The 23,777-nt window shown below is 41.5% G+C and overlaps 1 protein-coding gene across 6 annotated transcripts in view; it reads right to left on the bottom strand.

The window, feature by feature from the left end:
- The window catches only part of PSEN1 (presenilin 1), a 67,466-nt gene extending 47,718 nt beyond the window's left edge, over positions 1 to 19,748 (bottom strand). For 3 of the 6 annotated variants that reach the window (XM_008138865.3, XM_054715939.1, XM_054715942.1), the window contains exons 1-3: positions 19,608 to 19,748; positions 7,735 to 7,816; positions 7,516 to 7,643 (exon numbers count right to left, since the gene is read on the bottom strand). In XM_008138865.3, coding sequence (XP_008137087.2) covers positions 7,516 to 7,590 — 75 coding nt within the window. In that variant the 5' untranslated portion in view covers positions 7,591 to 7,643; positions 7,735 to 7,816; positions 19,608 to 19,748. Of the gene's footprint in view, positions 1 to 7,503; positions 7,644 to 7,734; positions 7,817 to 18,890; positions 19,019 to 19,607 lie in introns of all 6 variants that reach the window. The other 3 variants (XM_054715941.1, XM_054715940.1, XM_008138864.3) reach the window with 3 other exon arrangements.
- Positions 19,749 to 23,777: the final 4,029 nt, after the last annotated feature.

Raw genomic sequence — 23,777 nt, forward strand, 5'->3', positions numbered from 1 at the left:
GTGGCAGCCATCTTGTGTCCACATGGGGGTGGCCATCTTGTGTGCTGGAGTAATGGTCAATTTGCATATTACCTCTTTATTATATAGGATTGCCACTTTTATTTCTTCTTCTTCTGCCATATATATCACTCATATCCTTTGGTAATGTCATTGAATTATTCGTGTTCCTTTTGACTTCAGAAGAATTCTTTGTATATTAAGATATATTTGTCATTATGCATTATAAGTCTTTGATCAGTTTATTTTACAACTTTGTTCATGGCAGTTTTGTCACACTTAAATTTATAATTTTGAATATGAATTTAGGTGATTTTACAAAGAAAACAACTTATTCTTACTACACCCCAAATTGCAATGTTTTCAACATATACACATATGTACACAGTTATAATGAATGTTCACAAACAGTGCATCCTATTTTTTTATCTAATATTATTTCATGAATACATTCCCATGGAATAACAGACAACATGCCTGAAAAGTTACAATGTATTCCATTATGTTGATATGATAGTCTACATAGTATTATTTACTTTAAATGAATGTTCATTTATAAATTTATAAGAAAAGTTGCAATCCTGTAAGACTTTATGGGTACTGTTTGGATTTCTACAATTAGAAATGTGAGGCTCCTAAGCCTACACTGTAGAAAAAACTATTAGAGTAGCTTAACTGAAGAACTGGCAAGTTATGTGGAAAACTTGAAAATATTAATCATAGGCAATATGTTTCCAATGGCACACAAAATTCCATCCAGCACCTGCCCAAGCTTTTTGATTCCCTGGAGTTAGAGCTTTCACTATTACTCAAAGATCAAGGAAGGCAGTCATTTCCCTGAACAGTGAATATTAACTGGTTAGAGACAATATTTAACATTTATGGGCTATTGTGGTAGGCTTGAACTAGAGTTGTATGTGTTTTTTTTAACGAACTATTAAGATGTGTGCCAAGGATTTCTGACTTTATTCTCATACAAAAGCAAGCATTTTTCTCTGGAGGTCACCAAGATTGTAAGTTCTTTTTTACCTTAATTCACTTTGACATAACTGGGAAAACAAACTCGTACTATAAACAGTACAATAACACTGTTAAAGGCTGACTGCACCTATGAACCAAATTCAGTTTACATTTAGATCAATCCTTTATTTATTTTTTTCACCTCAAGATCCCCAGTACTTAATCCTCACTTTAAATAGCTTATAGGCTTGTTTTCTGTTTAATTTTATAGGATTTCTCACAGTTAAAAAAAGTGACCCATCATCATTTAGAAAATGAGGTTAGTTCTGCCAATCTATGAGTTTCTAACAAAGCTCTTTACATTTAATGTTTTGAATTTAGAAAAAATATTGCCGATGACTTCATTTATAAAGACCAGACACATTTTCATGTTGTTAATTTAGGGACTGAAGGTAACAGATTTATATAAGTGTTATTCAGCAATTGCTTTATGTAGAGAATCATTATTGACCTTTATGGATTACTACCTTAAGGCTTCTTTTTTAGTTAACAAATGACTGATTTTTTCCATTCTAAATTAAAAAGGTATTGACAATTTATTTCCTTACAGACTAGAAAATTTGGGACAGAATAAACTAATATGAATGAAAATGCTGAGTATTCTGCCTGGCTGGTATGGCTCAAGTGGTTGAGCATCAGCCCAGGAACCAGGAGGTCACCGGTTTGATTCCTGGTCAGGGCACAAGCCCAGGTTGCGAGTTTGATCCCCAGTGGTGACCATGCAGGAGGCAGCCAATTAATGACTTCCTGTTTCATTGATGTTTCTATCTCTCTATCCCTCTCCCTTCTTCTCTCTCTAAAAATCAATTAAAATATATTTTAAATAAATAACTTTTTAAAAATAAAAATACTGAGTATTCAATTTATAAACCTAATAGCTTTTCTTTAATGTCAGTCCCTTTATTTCTTTACTCAAATATAATGGTTCTTAAACTACAGTCCCTGTACCAGAAGCATTGGCAAGATCTGGCAATTAGTCAGAAATGCAAATTATGTGACCCCGTTCCATTCCTACAAAATCAGGAACTCTTCCAGGGGATTCCAATGGACACTAAGGTTTGAAAATCACTGCTCTAATATACTATATAAATGAATATTAGACTTCAAAAAATTTTTTGTATCTTAGGAAAGCAAAAAGTGCTCAGCTAATCCACATAAAGGATCTAAGTCCATACCAAATCAAAAGATAAGTTTTCACTATTCTGGCCCTGGCCGGTGTTGCTCAGTGGTTAGAGCAATGGTTCTCAACCTTCCTAATGCCGCGACCCTTTAATACAGTTTCTCATGTTGTGGTGACCCCCAACCATAAAATTATTTTCATTGCTACTTCATAACTGTAATTTTGCTACTGTTATGAATCGTAATGTAAATATCTGTGTTTTCCGATGGTCTTAGGCGACCCCTGTGAAAGGGTCATTCGATCCCCAAAGGGGTCGCGACCCACAGGTTGAGAACCGCTGGGTTAGAGTGTCAGCCTGCACACTGAAGTGTTAAGGGTTCAATTCCGTCAAGGGCACATACCTGGGCTGCAGGTTCACTACCACCCTCTTTGGGGTGCGTGCAGGAGGCAACCAATCCATATGTTTCTCTCACATCAAGTTTCTCTCCCTCCCTCCCTCCCTCCCTCCCAAACTCTCTCTGAAAATGCAATGGAAAAAAATATCCTCAGGTGAGGATTAACAAAAAATAATTTTTTTCACTATTCTGAAAAATAGATTTTTAATTTCCTCTAGTTTTAGTATATTCCTGTAATGTCAGTAGAAAGGAAATGGAGGCTGACTTCTGGCAAAGAATTATGACAAGTAAAGGAAAAAGAACTCTACCCATCAAAATTTTGCTTCAGAAAAATACCTTAAAAACTATTTTAATAGGCAAATTTAAAGTAAACAAAAGGATTATGGTAGATCACAAACTATAATATTAAAAAAGGGCTGTGATATTATTCTTGTATTTAACAAATCCACTATTCAAAAAGAGAAATAAAAGACCACCTTTCAATTAATCCACAAAAAAAGCCATCGATGTCTAATTTAAATTTGGAACTATCCCCATTTTTTCATAAACAACCAGAGCATATACTTATACAAGGGCTTCTTTACAGCTAAAAAACTTAATAAGATTATTTTCCTCTTTCTTTGGATTGAAAAGAAATACATTGCTGCAAAAATGAATACACAAATTTCATATTTTTCTTTCTCAGAATTTTTTTTCACACATATCTCCTTTCAGTATTACAACTTTACACTTTTCTAAGGTAAGAAACAATTTGAAGAACAGAAAGTTAACTGGAACATGTTTGGAATTAGAAAACTTAGTTTTAAGTTCCAGGTCTGTCATTTAATTTTCTGTGATCTTGGACAAGCCCTAGCCAGTTTTGCTCAGTGGATAGAGCATTGGCCTGTGGACTGAAGGGTCCCGGGTTCAATTCTGGTCAAGGGCACATGCCTGGGTTTTGGGCTCAATCCCCAGTGGGGGGCGAGTAGGAGGCAGCCAATCAATGATTCTCTCTCATCATTGATGTTTCTATCTCTCTAACCCTATCCCTTCCTCTCTAAAATCAATAAAAACATATTTTAAAAAAAGAAACTGTAAAATGGGAATAATAACAATCCCATGATAACTGTAAAGTATGAAATGTACAAAGATTTTAAGTTATAGAATGCATTTTTAAGGAGATAAATAAAACATAAACTTATTTGACAACACATTATCAATAGCAGAGTCAAAATTAAACAAATCAGGCCCTGATGTTCTAGATAGTGGTGCCCTAACAGACTGAGAACATCAGCACTAAGACTTGCTAAAACTAAACCATGAACACATGTAATTATCGATAAAAACCCTGTGTCAATTGTACCTCCTCTATAGCACCTTTTATTTCAAAGGGATATTTTATCAGTCACTAAGGTGTAAAGAATGGCAGAAAAATCCTATATAATAAAAGGGTAATATGCAAATCGGCAGAATGACCAATCAGCAGGGGGCGGGGCCAGCAAGCAGGCAGCGCCAGCCCAGCCAAGGACCATGCTAGCGAGCAGAGGGGAGGGATGGCGATGGGGGGGGGGGGGTTAGCGGCTGCGACCAGAGGTGGCAGAGGGGCGATGGGGGGGGCTGTGCCAGCCAGCGCCAGCAGGCGCCAGCTTGATCAGCCACCAGGTTGCCTACAGCAGAGAGAGGCCACTGGTGGCAGTGGCGGGGTGGTGGGGGCAGTATGTCCCCTGATCGGCTTGCCTGGTCGCCTCCCACAGAGGGAGGCCAGACTTCGGCCTAGGCCCACTCCCTGAGCCATCAGTAAGACATCCCCTGAGGTCTCCCAGACTGTGAGAGGGCACAGGCCAGGCTGAGGGACACCCCCTCACCCCCCAAGGCACGAATTTTCATGCACCGGGCCTCTAGTAATACCGTAAAAGCCCCACAAAACCTGAATGTGAATGTGAGGATATAAATAATACAGTACCACATTAACTACAGTGAGCTCACTAAGTGCCACACACTGTTCTTTTGTTGTTGTTGTTGAATCCTCACTTGAGGACATTTTTTCCATTGATTTTTTTTTAATCCTCACCCAAGGGCATTTTTTTCCATTTGATTTTTTTTTTTAAGAGAGTGGAAGAGAGGGAGGGAGGGAGAGAGACATAGATTGATGTGAGAGAGACACCGATGAGCTGCCTCCTGCACTCGCCTCAATCTAGGCCGAGGGTTGAACCTGCAACCCAGGTAACACGCCCTTGACTGGGAATCGAACCCTAGACCCTTTGGTGTGTGGGGCAAAGCTCTAACCATCGAGAAACACCAGCCAGGGCTGTTAGGTTCTTTTTAAAGATTTTTTAAAATATTTTTTTAAAGTTATTTATTATTAATTTTTAGAGAGAGGGAGAGAAAGAGAAACATCAAAGTGATCAGCTGCCTTCTGCATGCCCCTGACCAGGGATCGAGCCTGCAACCCAGACATATGTCCTGGGAATCGAGCCAGCAACCTTTTGGTGCAAGGATGACACCCAACCAACTGAGCCACACTGGCCAGGGCATCACACACCGTTCTTGAAGCTGGGGAAACAGGAGTGAACAAAGGAGACTGTATACCAGGCTTCAAGCAGCTTACACAGGGGGAGGCAGGTAAACAAAATCCCCAAGTAAACCGTGTGCTAGAAATAATGGTAAGAGCTATGCACAAGTAAAGCAGCGTAAGGGTCTAGAGTGCCAGATGACAGGAAAGGGATCGGAGTCAAGGAAGGCAAGGCCTCACTGATAAGGTGACTCATGAGGTAACCCGAAGGAAGTGAAGTTAGCCATCTGAGAAGAGTGGGAGAATGACCCAGGGCTCAGAGGCAGAGCTGAAGAAGCAGTGAGTGAGGGAGAAGGTGCTAAGAGATTAAGAGACAAATGATGGGGATGGAGAGGGAGAGGTTAAGACCTCAGGACAAGACTTTATTCTGAAATGAGATGCCTTTGGAAAGTTTGGGTCAAATGAGTCACATATAATTGTGTTTTTTTCAAAACTTTTTAGTTATGGAATCTTTTGTTCACGGGATCCACAGAAGATGAGTATGTAACACCGATTAGGAAAAGGTACTTAGAAACCTGACTATGCTGTTCCCACTTTCCCTCTCCCTCCTCTCCAGTTTACAAATGAGGACAGTCTGTAGGATCCAAATGTTCATATCCTGCATCCAAACAACTTCATAATCCAGGCCCACTCTAACTTTTCAGAAAGCTGCTCATAGGGAATAGCAAAAAGAGAGTAAATGCTGCTGACCCATTAGTAGAGGAACAAATGTGCTGCCACAAAAATCAGCCTCTGTAACACCTCTTTATCAACCCAGTACCAAGGCACAAGGTCAAAGTCCCCCCCCCACACACACACACACACACCTCTGAGGCTACGTACTACATAGTGATAGCTTGTGTTACCTTTCAGGGCTTCCTTACATATTCATTTTAACTTGATTTCACTTAAACATGTTCGAGCAATACAATGTGATCTACCTCTGTTGACGTTCTCTGAGGATGTAGCCTCCCTGTCAATTTATATTTTAGGAAAATTCTTCCTCCCCTAGTGTTATTTCATCTATCAGTTTTCACTATTCTAAGCCAATGCATCCTGCGAAGTCCACTTTGTGAAGCCATCCTCCCCACATTTTGACCTTCAGTTGGAATTCCAAATCTTCAGAGTATGAAGGGAACTTCCAGGCCATGTAGTGCTCTAGTTCACTGCTCATTCCATGGACTAACCCTTGTGGGGAAGCACAGGACTTGGTTGGAAAGTTTGTAAGGAGAAAGGTTGGGGGCCTCTTAGGGGGACCTTGCCGAAGGCGGCAGCCCCTGCCTTGACTTTTCCAAGCAAGTCTGAGCCCCCGGGTGTTTTGCTGGTATCGCTTATGTTTAGTCTTTAAGACCCGGCCTTGTAGAAACATGTGCTTTCTCAAGGATACTTACCCTGCTGACTGTATCTAGAGGTTAATTTTAGTTCAAGCTGTTGTTACAATAAAAGCCTAAGGAGGCAGGCAATCAGGGCTGTTTTGGTGCCTCCTGCCAACCAGCCCCTTAGCCTCTCTTTCACAGAAACGTGTGTCAGAGTAATCTATTCATCCGTCGCTCAGGGCCTGCTAGTCAGTCCCGGCAAACCCTCTGCAGATGTGGCTGGTAGTCTTCTGGCCTTTGTGACTGCTTTTAGTGACAAGCACACACTGGCCCACAAGGCAGTCCAAACCCTTTCAGACATACAGTAATTGTGAGAAAATTCTTCTTACTAACCCAGCATCTGTTTCCTGGTATCTTGCACCAGTGGTTCTGCCCTCTGGTTGAAATAGAGGGAAGTCCGATCCCCTGGCCCTCGTGCACCCTGCCTAGCTCATCGTTGGCCTTTTGTTTCCCCCCATTCTGGCTCTGCCTCTAAAAATTCGAATTCCCCAACCATCTCACAGGTCCTCTGAGGAAACCACCTTCAATTGTAATGATTAGCTAACGGTCACAGGCAGATGTGATGTCTCTGTATACAGCTGGTGAGGTCTCTGTGTCCCATGCCACAGATTACACCTGTTCCTGCTTCTCTTCTCTGATCTAGCTTAGGACTTCTACACTTAGCCTTGCATTCATCATCATGCACTTTGTCATGAACGTTTACTGAGCACTGTCAGGAACCATACTAGGTACTAAAAAAATAAAAGTAAATAAAATGTGCTCAGCCTATAGAAGAGTAAGAGCAAGAAAGGTAGAATAATAAATAGGTGAGGAAGTTGGAGAGGCTTCAACGGAAGCAGTGCTATCTGAGCCAGTGATGAACTATACAACACCAATGCCTCACACAGCCTTGCGTCCCCAGCACCAAATGGAACAATGCTTTGCGCTCAGCTGAAGTTCAGAAAATATGTGAATGTGGTAAAATTGAGAAACCTGCTCAGCCCCCTCAGCCTCTTTTGGAGGTGAGGTAGGGTGATCAGTGAATCCACAGTCTGACAAAGGCAGTTACAGAGACTGACAATGTACCTGGCTACGTACAATATTGCTCAGGTGGTTGTCCTCGGACATCTGTGCATTCTGGAAGTAGGACAAGGGTGCAGGCAACTCTGTCATTGGAGCAACTGTACAGAAATACCTTTTCACAGAAAACAAAGCCTCTTGGGGTTCTGAAAAGGGAGAAAGAAAGCAATCCTTTGTGCATTACAATTACACTTTCATTTTTAAACACTTTCATAAATTACATTAGGTGAAACCAACCTTTCTTTCATGTGTCCTCCTCCAGGCTGAGCTTCCTAAGGACCTCACAGGCTGCTGTCACTTGCAGACTCCTGGATTAGGTCTGAAATAGGATTTTATCAGGTTACCCAGAGTTGGTCAAATCCTAGTAAATCCATTCACACCAATCAAGTACTTAAAAGACCAATCTATAAGCCACACATTTATTCATTTGCCATGACCCTCAACTGATAAACATTTTTAAAATTTTTTTTTTGTTAATCCTCACCTGAGGATATTTTTCCCATTGCTTTGTTAGAGAGAGTAAAAGGTAGGGAGGGAGGGACAGAGGAAGAGAGAGAGAAAGAGAGAGAGAAACATTGATTTGAGAGAGACACATCAACAGGTTGCCTCTGGCACATGCTTTGACTGGGGCCAGGATGGAACCTGCAACCCAAGTACATGCCCTTGACTGGGAATCGAACCCGAGACCCTTCAATGCTCAGGCCAACGCTCTCACTGCTTAGCAACACTAGCCAGGGCTCAACTGACAAACCTTTATCAGCTCAAGATACCTCTTTGGTAATGAGTAGATCTATTTGAGAAAAAAGTATTTTTAAATCACAAAGATAACCAACGATGTCAGATTTAGAACAAAGGGAACTGAATAGTCTTAAAGAATGTTCTAATCATTTCTTTTTTTCTTTCTTTCCTTTTTTTTTTTTTTTTTAAGAGACAGGAAGGGGGAGAGAGAAACATTAATGTGAGAGGGAAATATCGATCAACTGCCTCCGGAACACCCACTAATCAGGGATCAAGCCAGCAACCCAGGAATGTGCCTTGACCAGGAATGGAACCAGCAACCTTTAGGTAAATGTGACAACATCCAACCAACTGAGCCATACTACCCAGGGTTGTTTGGTGATTTTAATTTTGCCCAAGGCAGGGTAACAGGTAACATCCATTTATTTATTTATCCTCACCAGAGGATCTTTTTCAATTGGTTTTGTTTAAAGAGAGTGGAAGGGAGGGGAAGAGAGGGACAGAAACATCCATGTGAGAGACACATCGATTGGTTGCCTCCCACAGGCACCTTGACCAGAGCCAGGGATCGAGCCTGCAACTGAGGTACGTGCCCTTGACCGGAATCAAACCTGGGGCCCTTAATGGGGGGATGAGGACAAATATGTAATACCTTAACCAATAAAGAAATTAAAAAAAACAAACCTGGGGCCCTTCACTCTGTGGGTCGATGCTCTATCCACTGGGCCAAAGCAGGGCAACATACATTTTTTATGCCCGGCCAGGGTGGCTCAGTGCTTGAGCATCGACCCATGAACTAAGAGGTCACTGGTTCGATTCCCATCAGGGTATATGCCTGGTTTATGGGCTCAGGGCATACAGGAGGCAGCTGATCAATGTTTTTCCCTATCCCTCTCCCTAAAATGAATAAAATCCTATTTTTTAAAAAACACATATATATTTTTAAAAAGCAGAAGGGGCCCAAGTTCAGTGACTTGGTTAAAAATCACAATTGGTCAGACCAGGACAAAAATAAAAGATTTCTGACTCCCAGCCTCAGGTCTCTCCTTTGTATCCAAGTGCAGCTTTCTTTACATCAGTGATGGGCAACCTTTTGAGCTTGGTGTGTCAAACTTCGCCAAAAAACTGAGCATAACTCGGGTAGTGTGTCACTTTGAGGAAAAAACATTATTTCGCAAATGTTTCATCCTCGGCATGCGGCCGCCTCAGCAGCTGCGTGTCATCAAAAATGGCTACGCGTGTCAGTGCTGACACACGTGTCATAGGTTCGCCATCACTGCTTTACATGTATCACTCTGTCCCAGAGTTCACTCTTCTGAGGGACACATTCCTATTTGCCTGTCCACCTTAATTTCCACCAGCCAATTCTTTATTTTAACTTTCCTCTTCATAGAAAGTCTTCAAAAATGTAAAAGGGAAAAAATCTGTTCACAAACCTAAGCAGAACTCCAATTCATATACAGTATCTAATAACATTACCATGTACATATTTACATGAAAGCAATTTTGTCAACATCAACATCTGGTTCCATTTTCACTTTTCAGGATCCTCTACTCCCTAAATTCTCCACTATTTTTATTATAATGGTTTTTCATAAAAAAACAACAACACATATTGAAGTAACTTTTTCTTCTAGTAAAGGTATCAAGTTCAAATTATCCCTTAGTTACCTATATTTGGCTCACTCAAATCATGACCAATGTTTTTTTTTGGTGTTGTTAATCCTCACCTGAGGATATTTTTCCCACCAAATTTTAGAGAGAGTGGAAGGGGAGGGGGAGGAGAGAGAGGGAGAGAGAAATATCGATGTGAGAGACACATCCATTGGTTGCCTCCCGAACATGCCCTGACCAAGGCAGGGGATCAAACCTGCAATCCAGGTATGCGCCCTTGACCGGGAATCAAACCCGAGACCCTTCAGGGGGTGGGTGCTCTAACCATTGAGCACACTGACCAGGGCATGACGAACTTTTAATGAAGGTATCCTTTCCCTTCTATCCTTCATGCTTCCATGTATCCATGCCTATCTTTCTCCTCCCCTCCAATTTTGGGCCACAGTTAGCTGGCCTGGGATCAGGGGATTGCAAATTAATGTTAATTTAGTAAGACATAATTAATGTAAATTTCCTTTAAAATAAAGTAAATAAAAATAGATATAATGGTTACTTTTATGAGGGTTATTCACTGGAAGGGGATACATAGGAAACTTTGGAGGAGACTGTTAATGTTTTGTTTCTTGATCTGAGTGCTAGTAACACAGAGGTTTAAGTCTTGTGAAATGCACTAAGCTGTATGCCAGGGGTCCTCAAACTTTTTAAAAAGGGGCCAGTTCACTGTCCCTCAGACCGTTGGAGGGCCGGACTATAGTTAAAATAAAAACTATGAACAAATTCCTATGCACACTGCACGTATCTTATTTTGAAGTAAAAAAACAAAACGGCAAAAACACCCGCATGTGGCCCACGGGCCGTAGTTTGAGGACACCTACTGTACACATTATGATCTGTGAGCACATTTCTATATACTCCAATTAAAAATTTAAACTGACCCTAGCCCGCATGGCTCAGTGTTTAGAGCATCCACCTGTGCACGGGAGGGTCATGGATTCAAATCCCAGTCAAGGGTGCATACCTGGTTGCGGGTCCGGGGGCGCATGCAGGAGATGTGTCTCTCCCACATCAGTGTTTCCCTCTCTCTCCCCCTCTCTACCCTCCCTTCCACTTTCTCTGGAAAAAAAAAAAAAAATCAATAGGAAAAAAATTTTTAATTGATTTTTGTGGGAATAAACCTATATCTAGGGTTACTCATACTATTGGTCCTGTCTTTTAAAATGGGTAAAATTAAAAATTAGCAATAGTATGCTAGTTTACTCAAAAGAGGAGTGGATTCTAACAGAACAGTTATATTTTCTAAGTACTCAAAGTAAATGTTCTGAACTATGCTTCTAGATTTTTAAAAGTTAATTATCTAATTAAAATTTTAACATGAATGTATTAATGATCAGCAAACAGAGCATATGTTATTCCCTTCTTTTCCACAATACATTTAGTACAGCACCTACCACCTCAGCTAACCCAGAAATGCCAGAGGATGGCAAAGAGAAAAAGTTGCAACTGATTACCTCCACTGACTATTCTGAAGACTAGACCAAATCATTGAAAGTATAGCTCTATTATAGAAAAATCCTTAGAAATCTGTCATTAATATTCTCATATGATCCTTCAGAAACAAATCAAGTAAATAAGACATTGTTAGCCAAATGAAAGTAAAGGGCAAGAGCGAGCAATGTGCAAAAGTAAATAAAGTGTATTACATTTACAGGTAAAAATGAGAAGAAAAGCCCAGCTGGCATGGCTCAGTGGTTGAGCGTTGACCTATGAACCAAGAGGTGATTCCATTCCCGGACAGGGCACATGCCCGGGTCATGGGCTCTATCCCCAGTGTGAGGTGTGCAGAAGGCAGCTGATCAATGATTCTGTCTTATCATTGATGTTTCTCTCTCTTCCTCTCTCTCCCTCTCTGAAATCAATTAAAAAATAAAATATATCTATATCTATATATATAAAAGGCTAAGCGACTGGCCAACCAGCTGGTAGCTACAATGCACACTGACCACCAGGGGGAAGACCGCTCAACACAGGAGCTGCTGAGCGACAGCAACTTTTCAGAGTGCCCTCTCGCACTCTGGGATCCCTCAGGGGATGTTGCACTGCCAGCTTCAGCCCGATCTCCACAGGCCAGGCCGAGGGACCCCAACTGCCGGAGGGACCCCCCTCACTCCACAGATGCCCTTCGAGCCCCGGTCCCGCCCCAGGGGAGGGACTGAGGAAGGTTGGCTCCAGGGCGTGTCCAGCCCATCTCGCCCAGACCCACCCTGCCGGCCACCTTCTAATTAATTTCCTTTCAATGTGCACGAATCCGTGCACTGGACCTCTAGTATATATTAAAAAAAGAGAGCAAGAAGTGATTATCCATTCACTAAATAGCAGTTTACTGGCTATCTACTTATATCAAAACTCAAAGACAGACACTGAGATTTAATTATATATGTTCACTTTACCCATTCCACATAGGAAAACAGTGTGGCACACAAGTTCGAGCCCTAGTCGGGGCATGTATGGGAGGCAACAGATCGATGTTTCTCTCTCACATTGATTTATTTCTTTCAATCTCAATCTCTCTCTCTCTCTCTTTCTTTTCCTCTCTTTTAAAGTCAATAAACATATCCTCAGGTGAGAACTAAAAAAAAAAAAAAAAAAAGATAAGCTATAATGAGAATATAGCCATTTTATTTTTTATTGTATTTTTATTTATTTGTTTGTTTTTAGAGAGAGGGGGAGGGAGAGGCAGAAACACATAGAAACATCAATCAGCTGTCTCCTTCATGCCCCCTGCCAGGGATCGAGCCCAAACCTGGAATCAAACTGATGATCTCCTGGTTCCTGGATCGACACTCAACCACTGAACACACCAGCTGGGCGAAAATATGGTTGTTTGAACAAGTTTCCATTATTAGCCTTATGCTTATAGGATCTGTTCAGCTACTAGAAGAAACCATACAAACTGATTATCATACTGGAGCTTTCTCAGACAAATCTTGCAAAAATCAACAATACAGTAATCACTTTAGCACATCCCAGTACTATTTTCAAAGGCACATCCATCACATTTACATGTGAAAAACTAAGGCTCAGGAAAGGTAAAAGAATTTGCCAGTGCATGATTATGAAGTTAATAACACCAGTTCCAGAACCCAGGTCTTCTGATGCCCAGTCCAGGTTTTTCCAGTTCACCCAGAGAAAGCACAGGCTTCCACTAATGCTCTGAAGATCAAAACACTACAAGGCAACCCTCCCCGCAAGAGCTGCTCTGTACATGGAGCTCAATATGAAGAAGAGACAGACAACAGGGTTAAGCTAGGTCTTCAGTCAGCCTGGTGAACAAACGAACATTGTTGGGACAAAGAAAGGAGCAGGCAAAGGCAGATTTGATTCTGATCCAGTAACAGCTGGAAACAATTGATGACTCCGTGGAGAAGGCCAATGACCCCACTGTTAAAGCAGCGTGGCAGATGACACTAGTGGACTTTATAACATTCTTAGCAGTGCCCTGAGAACAAGAAAAGATAGTTGTTGGGAATGAGAATATTTCATGTGACCTGGATTGCAGAGGGAGTGGGAGTAGGGACAGAGGTGGATTTTGGTGTTTTCTCTCTCTGGCCACCTGCTAAAGATTTTTCTGAGACTGATAGAGCATACTTGAATTCACTGCCATCCATTTCCTTTTCCTCAATACACTTGTTCAATCAGATAAAGGAAAAAGAAATCCTTTTCTGATGGGCAACTATAATTTCTATATACGAAGAGACTAAAAACAAGAAGATACAAATAATATAGAAACTTAGATGTGCTGAACAGAAAATCTTCTATCCATTAGCACCTGAAAAAGTATCACAGGAGCAATGTTTAGAATTGAAAATAAGTTTATAAAAAATCCCATTTAAGGAAGCACCAACAGAAAAGTGCGTTTCTTTCACTACATCCTGGTAACAACTAAACCTCAAAGTCTTATAGCATGCTTACTTAATTACTGATACCATTTTCTTTCTTTACTCTCAGAGATAAATGTAAACAAAATTTGACTTCACAGAAACAAATATCTTCATGGAGACATTTTATCATGATCTTCTCGAAAGCAAAGGGCTTGCGGCTTGTTTTAATGATTCTAGCCACTTGATTAGTTTCTCCTTCACTTAGAAAATGACCAAAACGATTTTTTAGAAGTGTCTTTGTATTGTAATGCTAAGAAGTTTTCAAATGTCAATAAGCTTGTGATTTATTCTTTTTCCACACAATTAATCAGCCTTAATGTTAATTTGATAGTTTAATATTTTTAATAGATTTTTAGAGAGAGAGAAAGAGAAATATGGATGAGAGAGAAACATGGATCAGCTGCCTCCTGGCACACCTCGTACTGGGGATCTGAGCCCACAACCGGGCATGTGCTCGCTCTGACTGTGAATCAAACTGGCAACCTCTGGGTTCATGGGACGATGCTCAACCAACTGCGCAACACTGGCTTAATTTTACTTTGACAGCTTCTTCCTGGACAGGCAGCCCAAATTCTGATTATATGGATGGGTATAGAGACCCTCTGTTTTTTAGAGGCGCACATCCAACAATAAATGCAACCAATCTCTAAAATTTATAAAAATAATTTGAAATTAATTTAAAGTTTTAGAAATACATCCTGAAAAGACTCCTCTGAATTTTAAGAGCAAATAATTTCCCCATCCCTACAACAGGCTTTGTCAAAGTGGTAGACTCTAAAAAGAGCAAGGATAGTGATATAGCCTATTTGGTGAATTTTTCCTCCTTCCATCCCACTCCACTTCTGTGAACCATCTGTGGTAGATTAGACTATTATTTAGCAAATATTCACTCCAGCATCCCCATGAGAAAAATATACTTCCCCTCTCCAGTAATGTTAGGCTTGCCTCTTTGTCTTGATTTGGCCTCAAGGTGGGTATAGTATACTACCCACCCATGTCTTTGGACACAATCATAAAGATACTGTTGTAAATAACCTGGTTATTAATTAACAGGAAGGAGCAAAGGAAAGGCCAAATAGACACATGCCTAGTAAAGTCTGGATGAAATAGGGAAGGAACAGGTCATTGGCCAGAGTAAGCATGGCCGCTGCAATTGCGGGAAGATTTCAGATATTTCAACTCCTAAACAAAGGGGTTTACTCTCTCTTGTGCGCTGGGCTCCTGGCTCTCTTGTTGTAGAGGGCATGCTCCCCTGCATTTGTCCACATGGCTCACAGCCATGTGGGCACACAATCCTATCTAATAAAGAGGGAATATGCTAATTGACCCTCACACCACCACAAAGATGGCAGCACCCACAGCCAATAAGGATAGAATATGCTAATTGACTGCCCTGCCCTCAAAGATGGCGGTGCCCACAGCCAATGAGGGAATATGCTAATTGACTACCTCACTGCCATGCCCTCAAAGATGGTGGTGCCCAGTCCCCGCAGCCCCCCAGCTGCCCATAGCCAGCCCAAGAAATAGGCAAGTCTCGGATGTCGGCTGCCCAGCCTCCCAGGGCTGCCCGAGGCTCAGGTAACCAGGGCTGGCCAAGGCTTGCGCTGCTGGCAGTAGCAGAGGTGTGATGGGGGCATCGCCTTCTCCTAATTGCCAGGTCACCTCCCGCCCCTGAGGGCTCCTGGACTGTGAGAGGGGGCAGACTGGGCTGAGGGACTCCCCCCTCCAGTGCATGAATTTTCATGCACCAGGCCTCTAGTAGACGATACCTAGCCTGATGTTACATTGGACCCAGCTCCACAATAGAAGGACACTCTGGACACTGGCTTTGCTTCCAGCTCTGCTGAAACCCCAGCTACAACACTTTCAGGACTGTTTTAAGGGAAAGAGGACTTTTGAAACCCAGGGATGTAATTCCACACAAATAGAGATCATTCATCCTCCCATGCTAGTCTTAGAAAATTCTTTTTCTTAAGATATCATAATAAAGACATTCTTGGACATCTGGCAGGATTTTGAATATGGACTGTGGATTAGATGATAGAACTGTATCAGTGTTACATTTCCTGATTTTGATCTGTGTGTGTAGTTATGAGAATGTCTTGTTTATAGGAAATATGTGCTGATGTATTTAGAAATAAAACAACATAATGTCTGAAAAAAAAAAAAAAGATATCATAAGGACCAGACCACAAGCACCCAGTGGAGAAAGGGATCTCCCACTTCCACTGGTGGACCATTTTCTACCCACTTCCATCAGTAACAATATGACTTGCTTTGGTCAATGAGATCTTAGCAGATGTGGCACAAGCAAACCTTGAACTGTGCTTGTGTAGTAGGTAGGCCTTGCCTTCTTGTACCTCTGCTGCTGCCTTGAGAAGAGCTTACCACGTGTAGCCACTGTCCCTTCGGTCTGGCCCCAGAATAGGACGTGCAAAGCAAAACCGCTCTAGCTGATCCACGGATCTACATCTTGAAGCAGAGCCTTGAGTGCCCGAAGGCACTGAGTTTTGAGGGAGTCTGTTATATAGTTATCGTAATTGTTTTTAAATAATAATGGCTATGTGGACTCAGAATAAAAATTAACAAAAACTTACAAGTCCAGAATCCTTTATCTGAAACCCTTAGTATTAAATGTGTTTAGAATTCATATTATTTTTCGGGTTTTATAAAGTAATATGATGCAAGTACCATATGTTTTATAATGACCCCTTGGGGTCTTAGACCCACAATATTGAACACATTAATAAATATGTAGTAAAACATATAAGTAACCTTAAATTACACAAACAGATTCAGGTTAAATGTCAAATGAGTTATGAAAAGCCTTTCAGTTTTTTCAGGGGCTTTTGGATCTCAGAATTGTAGCTATGGAGCTATCTTATTAATATTTGTATAATTATAAAGAATCAGCCCTAGTCTGTTTGGCTCAGTGGATAGAGCATCCGCCTATAGACTGAAGGGTCTCAGGTTCAATTCTGGTCAGGGGCACATGCCCAGTTGTGGGCTTGATCCCTAGTAAGGGGCGTGCAGGAAGCAGCCAATCAATGATGTTTCTCTTCCTCTCCCTTCCTCTCTGAAATCAATAAAAATATATTTTTAAAAGAATCTCTACCCCCTAAAAAACATTTAATTTCAATAACTCTACATAGAAGATAAGATTACCCTGAGTCATTGTCTTAAATTCACTGTGGAAATGGGGAGAATACAATTTATCCTTAATGGGGGAAAAAAGACTACTTACATCTAATTAATTTGTAAATCATTGGCTATATATTCAACAAAGCTTGCATTCTCTCTTTTGCTTTATTTAGATCAACTTAAGAAACTTAAGAAACTGTGAAAACTAAACATTATACCCTTTAATCAACACTTATTGGGTTTCTTCTACATACCCAGACACTGTGAAAGGTGCTGGGGATGCTACTGATTCCAAAAACGCTTCTGTTTACTTAAAGAGCTTACTTTCTAGAGGGAAAGACAGACAAATATCTTTTTATATTAATTACATGTTGAAATCAAAATGTTTTAGATGTAATGAATTATATAAAATGTTATTCAAATTAATTTTACCTATTTCTTTCTACCTTTAAAAATGTGTTTATTAGAAAATTTAAAACTAACATTTGAAACTCTCTTTATGTTTTTATTGGACAGTGGTGCTCTAAGTCTTCCGTTCTCTCTGATACACCAGGCCTGATGCTGAAAATCCCTGACAACCCCTTCCTTCCTGCGGCTTCCCTCCCTCCCTCCCTCAGCTTTTGTGACACTGAACTCTATAGAGGCTTTCCTCCCGCCACTCCATTCTCCTCAGCTGGCTGGTTTCTCACTCTGCCACCCCGCTAAGTATACGTGTTCCTGAGGGTATGCCTGGGTCTCCTGCTCCCTTCCTCTCCTTAGGTCTCCTCCACTGCTTCAACACCAACTCGCAAGTCTAAGTGACTCTCATGTTTACAGCTCCAGGCCTGTCCAAAAGACTTCCTCCTCTTCCTCTCTAGAATAGTTCTTTGCTCCTAACTTCCTTATTTGTGCCATCAATGCTCCCATTTTCCAAACTTAAAGTTTCCTTGTGAACCTGACACTTTATTCCTTGCTCAATCGGCTGCCATGTCCTGTTCATGTTTTTTCTTCCTTTCTAAGCCTCTGCTACCACCAAAGATCAAACTCTCATTATATCTCCTTTGATTATGCAAAGCCACCTCAATTCTCTTATCCATCCTAGCCCCAACTACCAGACGAATGTGCCTAAAGAAAGCTCTGACAACAGGGCCACACTTTCAAATCCCCTTCCAAATCTGCCCGGCATCTAACACAGGACGGACAAGCAGCATTAGGGGTCTCTGAAAGGTTTTTCAGTATCTATCGCCAAGAAGCCTCGCCCTATAATCTGACACAATAGTGGGAGAGTACTGGCCAAGGGAACCTGGAGTGGGAGGAAGAGAACTACACAAACTTTGGTAACTCTTCTGCTAGGATGATTCTGAGACCAACTCCAACCCTCAGGCTCTCCGCAAATGGAAATTCATGCAGCAGTTTAGGACTAGTAGCAGCCATTAACATAAAATCCAGCAGTAAATGGTGTCCATTCAGAAGAAAGGAAACCCAGAACTGTGGGGGCTTTCTACCCAAGAGCCAGGAGTAGTAGAATGGAAAACTAGATGACAGATGGTACTTCTACAGTCTATTTTTTTTTTGGGGGGGGGAGGGGATGATCCATGCACTCAATAAATACTTATTTTTTCATTGTTTAAGGGTTGTTATTAAACGTGGGTGGGGGTGGGGCTTAAGTTGGTTGAACTCTGCAAATGAGTTAAGGAAAACTGAAATAGGCTTTTGCAGGTGACTGAAATTAGCCAAATGCAACAGGATCCAATCTACTTTCCCGTTTTATCTTCCTTTATAACAGCCATTTAATGTTCAGACTGGCTCACTGGACAGTGCGATCCAGGACCCCTGTTTGTAGTACACCCTGTGATTATAAAGTCCTCTCCACTTCAACTCCAAGGGTGAAAGCCTTCCCACTGCAAAAGATAATTCAAATACCCAGATTCCCTTAAGCAGAGGTGACCTCCATCTGCCTCAAACGTCCAAGAGTGTTTTTACCTTTACAATGTGCTCTGCCATGTAGTTTTCTGCACACTATGCATACTATCTCCCACAGTGAACCTTGAATACGTTATTCATCTTGTGCAAAACAGACAAATGATGCTTTTAATTTCGTTGTTATTTTCCTACATAAGGAAAATAATCTGAGCGGGAAGAAAACACAAACATCTAGGACACATGCAAGGCATCGGACATACATGCCTTGGGACAGTTCCGATCTAAGGCAAACGCATCAGACCCTGTTGTCCGCTTCGAATGTGAGACATAAGGAACTTTTTTACCCCTGAGTGCCACTCGCTTCCCCTGGACCAGGACACAGTCAGCAGGAGGCGTGGAGTTTCCTCAGTTGCTCAACCGGGCTGGGCGCTACGCGCTTCCCCTTTCTCCGGCTCCACTCGCCGAGACGGCCAATCCCGGCCCAAGCACCTGCGCCCTCAGAGATCTTCGAGAAATCGGCACTTCCGGACCAAGGCTCCGAAGGTCCCCTCTTCGACCCGACCGCACGCTGCGCCCGGAACCCGAGAAACGGGCAGCCCCTCTTTCTTTGCCACACGGGGTTCCAGTGTCCCCGCCCGGCCGCGCCCCGCTCCCCATCCTCCAGGACGCCGGCTCCGCGGCCGGGACGGCGACAAAGGGCCGGCCGAGCCTGCGGCCACCCGTGTCGACACCGGATGAGGGGCGCCTTCCTCTCGCCCAGGACGCCCCATCACGCACCTACTTCCTCCTCGCCGCCGCCTCCTACGACCGCCCGCAGCCGAGGTTCCTTCGCGAGCAGCGCCTGTTGTTTCCGATGTGAAATCTCGGCCTCAGGAGCTGCCCGGCCCAGGCCCCGCCCAAAAGGCTTCACCGCTGTCGTCATTTCCGGTTCTGGCGTCGTTGGGGGCTGGCCCGCCCGCGGAGGGGTGGGCTCTAGAGGGGGCAGGGACGAGACCAGAGGAAAGGGGTGGAGCTTCCGGTGGTGCGGGCGCGGATCGTCGGGGGAAAGGTTGCCTCGGACCAGGACCTGGACGAACTCGCCTAGAGTGCCCGCAGGAGTCGAGGTAGTCTAGGATCCGAGACAGGTCTGGAGCAGGACCAAAGTTTCTAGGTATGCTGGGCCCAGTGTGTGGTTCTCCAAGCCAACAAGTTATGGCATCTTAAAACCTCAAGTTTCTTACATGTCTCTGTATTAACTATTTATAGTGTTTCTCAATGTGAATCAGGTGCACCACAATCAAGAGGATGCTAATTAAAATTGTAAATACTTGTGCCTTCTCTTTCCTCATTGAATCAAAACTGATGAGTGGGCCCTGGCGGGTTTGGCTCAGTGGATAGAGCATTGGCCAGTCGACTGAAGGGTCCCATATTCAATTCCAATCACGGGCACATGCGGGTTCGGTCCCCAGTGCGGGGCGCCCAGGAAGCGGCCGATCAATGATTTTCTCTCATCATTGATGTTTCTCTCCCTCCCTCCCTCCCTCTCTGAAATCAATAAAAAATATTGAGGGGGAAAAAACTGATGGGTGGAGCAAACCTGAGAAACCTCATTTTAAACAATGTCTGGGATTCTTGGGATCCAAATTAAGAACCAGTCTTCCTAAATGGTAAGCTCCCAGAAAGCAGGAAATGGGCTTATTTTTGTAATTCTGAAACCTATCTGGCATACAAGGAGTTGCTCAAAGGTCAGCTACCACTCTAGTATGTGATGTGGCAGACTTGGGAGTGTCATTTAATTCAAACAACATGGCTTGAGAATGTTTATTCCTTTTTGTTTACAGAAATTACGAGTGGCCCAATGCACGAAATTTGTGCAAGGGGCTTGGCCTTCGCAGCCCAGGCTTGGTCCGGAAGGTGGGCCTGTCGGTCTAATTAGCATATTACGCTTTTATTATTATAGATCTTTCCTTACTGGGTATTTTATATTGCTAATTTCTAATTTGGCCTTTATGAGTCAAGTAATAAAATGAAAAGTGAAGATCGTTAAAAGATGAAAATATGAGCATTCAAATGCAAATGAACATTTCAATAATTTAACATTTAAAAAATCTACCCATTTATCAATAATTATAAGCTAAAAAAATAATTATAAGCTCACTTTTCTCTACAGTATTAATATAACAGTTCCTGGGTTTAGAAATACGTATCTGAATTCCCAGTTTTCTTCTTGACACTAGATTCTTTGCCTATTTAGGATTCCTTCTCATATCCTTTATACCCAGTAGTATTCACAAATCAATTTCACAATCTATTGCTGAGCAAAAACTATTTCTCAATTTTATACTATTAATAAAAGGCTAAAATATATGACCAGGAAAAATCTGTAAACATTTTGACATAAAACCTTTCAGCAGTTTCTGCAGAGATGTGAAAACATTCATGGAACTCATTAGAAAGAACGAGGTAAATAAGCCTCATATATACGTTAGTATACCCACCTGGCTTACATTTATTTGCATTAAAAAATGTTTTTTACTCCATATGAAAGAAGAAAAAAAATAAGTTGTCACTTTGACTCAGACTGAGTTTCCTCACTTTCCTCACCATGTCTAAGTGTCCGTGCCTGATAAGTACCTGAAACAGCCCTCTCCACAAAATAATCGTTAGCTTCTACTATTACATGAAGTTTATCAGAAAGCACTATGACAAGATTCAAATTAACAACATAAAGTTCTCTAAGGAGGAATGTTTTGGGAATGGCTAGGAATGAAGCCTATAACATTAGAGTTGTTCTCAGGCAACATTTTTGGAAGAGATTACTTTACATTCATGAACATACAGAATAGGTATGTTGATTTGCCTAAAAAATGTTTTCCTCTTTAAAAATCTACTTAAGCCGAAACCGGTTTGGCTCAGTGGATAGAGCGTCGGCCTGCGGACTGAAGGGTCCCGGGTTCGATTCTGGTCAAGGGCATGTACATTGGTTGCGGGCACATCCTCAGTAGGGGGTGTGCAGGAGGCAGCTGGTCGATGTTTCTCATCGATGTTTCTAACTCTCTATCCCTTCTCCCTTCCTCTCTGTTAAAAATCAATAAAATATATTTAAAAATAAAATTAAATTAAAAAAAATAAAAAAATAAAAATAAAAATCTACTTAAAAAGCCCTCACTGGTTTGGTTCACTGGATAGAGCGTCAACCTGCATACTGAAGGGTCCCAGGTTCAATTCGTCAAGGGCACATGCCTGGGTTGTGGGCTCAATCCCTAGTAGAGGGCATACAGGAGGCAGTTGATCAATGATTCATCACTGATGTTTCTCTCCCCCCCTCTCCCTTCCTCTCTGAAATCAGTATTTCAAAATCAAAAAGAAAATAAAGCTGCATTTATGTAGTCTGTTAGGATAAAATATTGGTACTGAGTAGATACCTTAAACTGCTAATGAAAGTGTAGTCCTTGGCTCATTTAGCATTGGCATCATCATCGACCTCAGGCCCCACCCTAGCCCTACTAAGTCAGAGTCTGCCCTTTTGTAACAAGATTCCTCCAAGTGATGCAGTGCACATTAAAGATTGATCTTAGAAAACACGTCAGCCCTGGCTGGTGTGGCTCAGTTGGTTGAGTACTGTCCTGGACACCAAAAGGTCGCCAGTTCAATTCCAGTCAGGGCATAAGCCCAGGTTGAGGTTTCGTCCCTGGTCAGGGTGCGTACAGCAGGCAACATATTGATGTGTCTCCCTCCCTCATCCCTTCTCTCTTTCTCTAAAAAAAAACCATCAATAAAAGTACATTTTTTAAAAAGTTAAAATAACTTCTTTCCTCCTGTAAATAAACATACGTGTTTTTTTAACATACATGTTTTAAATTATTTTATGTATATGGTCAAATGAGAAAAAAGCATATTGGTTTTTTAACTGCCTAACTTTTTTATACCTGGGCAATATGGATCAAGCAAGGTTTACAAACTGAAATTCAATTATGGGCAAATGGTAAAGACAACCCAGAAAACTCAAGCAATTCAGGAGAAATTTTACATGTATTCTCCCAAACACTTGAATACCCCACCCCAGCAGTTTATACATGTCCAATTCTTCACATGTAAATCTGAAAACCTTAAAGTTTAAGCTTGGTGTAAAACCTGACTTTAACTGACATTAAGCTATTAATGATCTTTAACCTAGTGACTGTGATCATTCCTGCTCTGCTACAGAAATGTTAATGTATGAACTTGGATTCTGAGGCAAATCTCTCTGGAGTCGTTATTCAGTACATGGTATGTGTCCCCAAGGGTTTCAGATATGGGCCTTTTAAGATAAATATAGTGAAAGAGCAAGAGCAAAAGAAATTAATGCCAATGTTGACTAAATAAAACAACCTACTATGATGCCTTAGAAGTGGTAATATGGTAAGAGAAAATAGGCATAATAAAGCTCAAACAAGATGTTAGGCTGAGGGTCAATCTGAGAAAAAGCTAGTAAATGAATTTGTAAATGGCAAGAAGCATGTTTCTGAAATTTTCCTTGAGAAACCAGAATTTAAAATATTATAACACTAAAAGGGAATATCTCCATAGACATTTAGATTAATCCAATATAAATGGTCTCTTTGACCTTTAGTTACTAATACTCAAAAGAAATAAAATCAGCCCAAAATTTCAAGTTTCTAGTATGCACCGCACAATTACAACATGCCACTTATTTAATAAGACTGAAAGAATGAGTCCCCGAGATCAAATATATACATTTTTAATATCTGAAATATTTACATAAGGGAACCATGTCATGGTCCAATGTTAATAAGAACAGTGTTTTCAAATGTCCTCTTAAGATGTAAAAAAAAAAAAAAAAAATCTACTAACTCAAGCTCCATTAGGCTTTATCTTCCTATTCCCAATCTTTATCTTTAAATAAATACTTAGACATGAAATAGCTGCACCTACTTTGTATTTAGAACTGTTTAAAACTTGTTATAT

This window comes from Eptesicus fuscus, chromosome 5 (assembly GCF_027574615.1).
Source record: "Eptesicus fuscus isolate TK198812 chromosome 5, DD_ASM_mEF_20220401, whole genome shotgun sequence".
In the NCBI taxonomy this organism is placed as follows: domain Eukaryota; kingdom Metazoa; phylum Chordata; class Mammalia; order Chiroptera; family Vespertilionidae; genus Eptesicus; species Eptesicus fuscus.